Source organism: Hylaeus volcanicus, chromosome 3 (assembly GCF_026283585.1).
Source record: "Hylaeus volcanicus isolate JK05 chromosome 3, UHH_iyHylVolc1.0_haploid, whole genome shotgun sequence".
Classification (NCBI taxonomy): Eukaryota; Metazoa; Arthropoda; class Insecta; order Hymenoptera; family Colletidae; genus Hylaeus; species Hylaeus volcanicus.
Window position 1 is genome coordinate 1,950,089 of NC_071978.1, and position 6,307 is coordinate 1,956,395.

Sequence of the window (6,307 nt, forward strand, 5' to 3'; positions counted from 1 at the left end):
CGCTACCGCGGCCGCTCCAACGGTCTACGCGCGCTCTGATTGGTCGGGGTTTTCGCTTAATATCTCCTTAACGAAGCCCCATCCGACATTTTTGCAAAGGAAATTGTTGTTCAGAATCGTCTCAGCTACCCCCCATTTCCGGCTCCTCCCCGAGTTTTGGGACACCCTGTATGTTGAAGGTGATAATAAGGAAATATGTATGAAATTAAAATAAAATGTTTTACAGTGTCAGTTCCGTTATTTAATAGCCACACCTCGTATGCTGTACTATGTTGTATTATTCTGTAGTGTCGTAAGCGTAACTCAAGTATACATGGTCGTGAACTGTTCCAAAGTTTCAAATAAACCACCCTTGAAAAGTTGACCTATTGAAAAATAGAAGAAGCCGTGATAGAGTCGTACTGCTGAAAGTAAACATTCACAGCCATCGTCGAGTACCACTAATAACTTGACGAAAACAAGTTTCTTTGACGAGTACCAGCAGCTTTAACGATGGTGTGTTTCGCCTTGGTATATTAACTGGCGAATTTAACGGAGAATCGTAATGCCATTTGCAATCATTAGCATTACGCGGAGGAATTAAGCGGTCGTTAATTTTGTAAACGCGGATGGAAATGCAAATTAAAAGTTCTTTAGGTATTCGATCCAAAGTTACCGGCGATCCAAAGTTACCGACGATCCAAAGTTACCGACGATCCAAAGTTACCGGCGATCCAATGTAAAAAATATTTACGAAAAAGTTAAGTAAAAGCGGCAAATTATGTGCACATAGCAGTGCAGTATGGGACTTCATTCCCATGCACTTTAAATAAAGAACAAACGAAGAAACAAACTGGTGTCGCCATCTAGCGGCGGCGACCGAACTAATTTTTCAAATATATTCTCATTTTTTACATCTTCCTATATATTCATATAATTTTACATCGTAATTACTATATCTCAACGTCTAATTGTTGATTTGTACACCAAGAATTGACTAATTTCAAGTTTTTTTAAATAAATAAAAATATCGAAACATGTGGCTCTATCTAGCGGAGCGACGTGGAAACTGTTTCACGGCAAACTTTGGCGGTTCGCCAAGAGATGGCGCCACATTTCTCGGTATTTTTTTCAAATCAACAATTACAAGTTGCATTATGATAATTACAATAAAAAATTATATAACTATGCAGAGAAAAGCAAAAAAATGTGGATATATGTGAAAAATTATTATTCATTAACTTGCCTATATACTCTTATATATGGAATATATATGATTGCAATAAATTGAATAAAGGATACATATTAACAATTAATATTCGCTCATCTCGAGTACTCGGTTCGGCTTGATTATTCGAGCCGAGCTTCGCTTTTCCGAGCTTTCCGACAGCACTACTCATTTTCCATGGGACTCGTAAATATGTACATTCATATCAAATTGCTCGAGCATTGACAATATACGTATCAGTCCCAAAAATATCGTTACATTAAAAAAATTAATTTTGATACATGACCGACAGATATATATACACAAATATAATAAGTAACGATGTATCGATTGAATTTTTAACCTAATTATACAGTTTAAATATCACTACCCAGCGTTTCATACACGCGCTATGGGACTTGCAATGAAGAAGAATGGGTTGCGTCCAGCGTAGCGTATTCCCCTCAAATGGCAAGAAATAATAGACACCTAAGTACGTATGCACCTTCGTGGCAAGTCAGTCGCTACTCGTACTTACTGTACTGGATACAACTGGATACGGTGACATGGCGGAGGGTTTGGAATTGAATTTCTTTGACTTGAGGCTAGTCCATGATCATTTTGATCGTGCTCTTTTACAAGACGATGATATTGACCTCAAAGCCTACTTGGATGCTTACAATGAACTGTACAAGTAAGAAAACAGTAGAGCAATTGTTTTCTTTGTTGAACATAACCTTCAATCAACAAGAAGCTAGAAGTTAGAAGTTCAGATAATTCCAATATTTTAACATCTCCTTCTAATCAAAGATAAATTTCTATTTTTGATATATTCTAACTTATAGATTCTAAGTTAGATATTCTTTGTTATCGTGTGTTTTGAATTGTACTTATGGAAATACTTGTTGAAGACGTAGTAGATTTCCTACCATCTGGATTTTTTTGTATACCTAATTTGTGCAGAGTATAATTTACATCCTTACGCACAGATTTTTTCAACTGATGGGCAGTGTGTTTAGCTTTGTATCTAATGATTTAAAGCAAAAAATCGAGATACTAATCGAGTTGGTAAGCAAAGACAATCAGAATTACACTACTGTCAAGTCTATGATAATATATGAGAAGGAGAATAATATTCTTGGCAATGGAGACTACACAAATGGAGCACGTACCCTGTTGAGACTTCATAGAGGTTTAGGTAATTTGCTATGCTAAAGTATGTCTGTGCAGAACTACAGTTTTTTATGCTACCCATAACAATCGAATTTTCAGATTTTATAAGAGAATTTCTTAGACGGCTAAGTGACCTTTCGGACACCGAAAAGACATCTAGTTGTTGCCAGGATGCATACAATAAAACTTTAGCCAAACATCATCCATGGGTGATTAGAAAAGCAGCGGTGGTTGCTATGTACACGATGCCCACTAGGGAACTCTTATTTAAAAAGGTAAGCATTTCTATGCAACAATTATAATATAATTTGGATTTCAATAAATTTGTTTTAGGTTTGCGGAGCAGATGTCCAAAGAAATGTCGATGTCTTACCAAAAATGTTAGAAGTAACAGCTGATGTGTTCAACCGTACCCATAATCTTTATGAAATTCACGAACTTCACACTCTGCCATAAAATAAAAATTAGGTATCAACGAATGAAAATGCTGCACTTGCTTGTTCGAGCTATTTGGAAGAGCACACAACCTAACCATTCCGTGTTTGAAATGTGATAAGCAACAATACCATATTAGGAAAAAAACATTGTCAACGCTTTGTGATATACTGTTACTTACATTATATTCACTTTTATTTATAAGTAAGGAAAATGTACAAAATGCACTAGTTTAGGATCCCGTACTTTCTATTATAGTATTCGTCATTTATTTTTAGTTAGTACATGTAATTCGAAAAATCGGTTTGCTCAATGACTCGGGGTGTATTTATCTTTTCAATCTTTTTATTATAAAATAATATTGTATAATAATATTAATGGATATTAGCGAAGAGCTTGTCTTCTCTCTAACCCTGTCTATTTACAAAAATACTTCACAGAAGGAATACATAACGTCAGTCTTCAAACTAATGAATCATCTTGTAATGGCTACTCGTTCAATGGACTAACAACTGCTGCACGTGCCATTCGCAAGAGTCAAATCTAATGCCATTGTCGCACCAATTATGTCTTCTGCAGGCATTAACATTCCTGAAAATAACGTCACTTCGTTGATAAAACAGATCACGAAGATAAAGTTGGTGCTCGAGTAATATCTTACCAGCGATGCTAGCCGTAAGGAAACAGACTGCACTGCCAGCTACGAAAGCCCTCACGACGGCGCTAGCGATATTTTCCTTTATCTCCGGTGCCAACGTAGATAACACGCCAAGCGTGATTCCTATGGAACCTGGATTCGCGAAACCACAGATTGCGTATGTAGCAATCGCCTCGGTCCTACCATAAATTAACGTTTGATTTTTGAACTCCCCCAACTTCTGGTAGGCGACGAACTCGTTGACAACAGTCTTCAGACCTATCAGAGTCGCGACATACTCGCACTTATCCCAGGGTACTCCCATTATCCAACTTAAGGGCATGAACAACCTCGATAATATAAACTAAAAAATATGAAACGACTAACAGTATTTATGACGATCAATTTTGACGGGCTATTTTCAAGTACGTCGATTCACAAAAATATTGGTACCCGCAGGAATGAATAGACATATGAAAGATAAAAGAAGTAATAAAAGATTTTTCTATACTTTTCATTTAAGAAACATAGTACTTATGTTATGAAATTAATAAAGCTACCAGAATGAACATTAATCGTATGATGTATAAATATGAAAATCGAGAAATCTTTGATTATTTCTGTTGTGTTTCACACCACGATACTCCTTCCGTATGCCAATAATTCTGTGACTCGCTATAGTCGTCCCTTTATGGAAGCGTCCTATTGTCTCACTTACTTCAAAGCTCAATCCATCGAAACCAACCAGCAGGCCTATCCAAGACAGTAGCGCATTTACCAACGCGATGAAAGACACGAATGCGATGATATTGGCGATTATGCCCAAAACTAGGGGAATCCCTGCCACTGCACCCTTGCTGGCGGCGTCCATCAAACTGGCGTCATTTCTGAACGAATTAATAGATATCAATTTGTATTCGAGGCGGTCTCATCGAGGAGTGTAATATAAGGGAACAGTGGGTAACAACTCCGTTCCCTTACTACATGACTCACGATTTTTCCAGTTTAATGTCATCGCTCGAAATGGAAGATATCTCTGTCTCGGGATAAAATAATTTGGAGAAACAGAGGGATGCTGGTGCCGCCAACAGCGAAGCCGTTATCAAGTGAGCAGGATTCGCACCGAACCCGATGTAGGCAGCCAACACCGTTCCTAAATAGAGCTAGACAACTTCAATCCTCCTGATAAAAAGAATCGATTAAAATATAAATCATGCAGTTTCTCGTTACTAACCTGATACCGATCCAAAACCCGAACACATGATAGTGTGCAACTCCGACGTAGTTAATTTGTGCAAGTAGGGTTTGATGAGTAATGGAGATTCCGTCTGAAATAGGCGAGAACTTATGGTATTCGAATAATCGTCACGTTTCTTATCTCCTTACCATTCCGATAAAGATGTTGGCAGCGCTAATCACTGATTCGCAAATCGTCGTCCCCAACAGTTTCTGCAGAACACGGCCTAGATTCAAGATGATGGACTGCATGATGCCCAGGTAGTAGAGAATTTGGATGAAGAAGCTAAAGTAGAAAATTACTGGCAAGACCTGAAAAGCAACGTGCAACGATTGGTGTTGTCTGAACTATCCGTCGATTGCTATGAAAAATTGGTTAACTCTCTGAGTACTGAATAATCTTGGCCTAAGCAATGCGCACTAGGAGCGGAATACTTATTTTTCTAGCGTGAACTCTGTCAATTGAATATACAGCGACTCCGAGTCAAAACTGTAATTTCTACACACCAAATTAAATAATATAAAAAAGTTAGGTAAAGCTTACGTTTAAGAGAGGCAGCTCCGATTACCTTGAAGTAATCCTTGAAGTAAAGTAACGGCGAAGACTTGAAAAACAAAACAATTTTTACGCAGTCAGCCAGTTGGTCAAAAAAGGATAGAGCACCTTCTTTATTTCATTCTGTCTTCTATCCTTGTTTGACCGACTGGCGAGCTGCGTTAAACTTACTGACTTGAAATTCCAATTTAAAGCTTTATTTTACGATAAATGACCATGAATTATAGCCTACAATTTATAGGTCGATGAATTTATCTAAACAAATACTGTTATCTTATTCATAAAAATACATAAGATTTCACTTGAAAAATTTAATTTGCTTCTCAAGTCTTTCCCACTACTTCACTTACGACAAAATTATTTATACCATATAATTTCTCTATTTGAAGTAAATAACTTTTATATAAATATTTCTAACAGAGTTTCAACTGCTCATGTGACGTTTAACAACTCTAATTTAGATGTAACATCCTCTACGCGTAATATCAATCGAAAGATTAAAACAAACCACTGACAGCAAATGCGAAGACTCCCTGGTCGACAAGGTTCTGCGAAAAGATGAAGGCTCCACCGGTTTTGGCAAAGTTGAGGAACGTTGCCACTTTGTCGGAGATACACTTCAAAATCGCTCGTCCAACGGCCCATCGAATCGTCAGCAGACCAAAGATAAATTGCAGAATCAGTCCGCATAGAACGGTTCTCCATCGAATCTACATGAATTTACACAAGGGGAAAACGTCACTGGCTGGGTGGCAAACCCTCAACGCTAGCGGGTTACCGAAAGGATTCTTACGGACACGTTCCCACGAAAGTAAAATGCATGCAAGTAATATTTGCAATATTTGGACAGTTTCGTGGTAAATGTCCGGCTGTAAGGACGTTAAATTTAAAAATGTCAAAAGTGTTGAAATATTCTAAAATTTAAAAATGTCAAAAGTGTTGAAGTATCCTAAAATTTTAAAATGTCAAAAGTGTTGAAGTATTCTAAAATTTAAAAATGTCAAAAGTGTTGAAATATTCTAAAATTTAAAAATTTCAAAAGTGTTGAAATATTCTAAAATTTAAAAATTTCAAAAGTGTTGAA

At 37.0% G+C, this 6,307-nt stretch overlaps 2 protein-coding genes across 3 annotated transcripts in view; one reads left to right on the forward strand and one right to left on the reverse strand.

Annotated features, from left to right (window-relative positions):
• Positions 1–1,399: 1,399 nt before the first annotated feature.
• LOC128873748 (ceramide-1-phosphate transfer protein) lies at positions 1,400–3,186 on the forward strand. Its single transcript, XM_054117548.1, has 4 exons — positions 1,400–1,880; positions 2,176–2,384; positions 2,459–2,634; positions 2,693–3,186. Exons 1-4 carry the CDS (start codon positions 1,753–1,755, stop codon positions 2,813–2,815), a joined length of 636 nt encoding a protein of 211 aa, XP_053973523.1. The 5' UTR covers positions 1,400–1,752; the 3' UTR covers positions 2,816–3,186.
• A 57-nt stretch (positions 3,187–3,243) lies between these two features.
• LOC128873747 (solute carrier family 28 member 3) overlaps positions 3,244–6,307 on the reverse strand; it is a 6,205-nt gene continuing 3,141 nt past the window's right edge. For both annotated transcript variants that reach the window (XM_054117546.1, XM_054117547.1), the window contains 7 exons: positions 5,739–5,933; positions 4,818–4,979; positions 4,666–4,759; positions 4,425–4,584; positions 4,150–4,318; positions 3,456–3,795; positions 3,244–3,385 (listed from right to left, as the gene is read on the reverse strand). In XM_054117546.1, the coding sequence (XP_053973521.1) occupies positions 3,300–3,385; positions 3,456–3,795; positions 4,150–4,318; positions 4,425–4,584; positions 4,666–4,759; positions 4,818–4,979; positions 5,739–5,933 (1,206 nt within the window). In that variant the 3' untranslated portion in view covers positions 3,244–3,299. The remainder of the gene's footprint in view (positions 3,386–3,455; positions 3,796–4,149; positions 4,319–4,424; positions 4,585–4,665; positions 4,760–4,817; positions 4,980–5,738; positions 5,934–6,307) is intronic.

Coding starts and splice junctions, on each gene's coding strand:
- LOC128873748 (XM_054117548.1), top strand. CDS start 1,753: ATGGCGGAGGGTTTGGAATTGAATTTCTTTGACTTGAGGCTAGTCCAT. Junction 1,881..2,175: donor GCTTACAATGAACTGTACAA/GTAAGAAAACAG, acceptor CCTTACGCACAG/ATTTTTTCAACTGATGGGCA. Junction 2,385..2,458: donor GAGACTTCATAGAGGTTTAG/GTAATTTGCTAT, acceptor TCGAATTTTCAG/ATTTTATAAGAGAATTTCTT.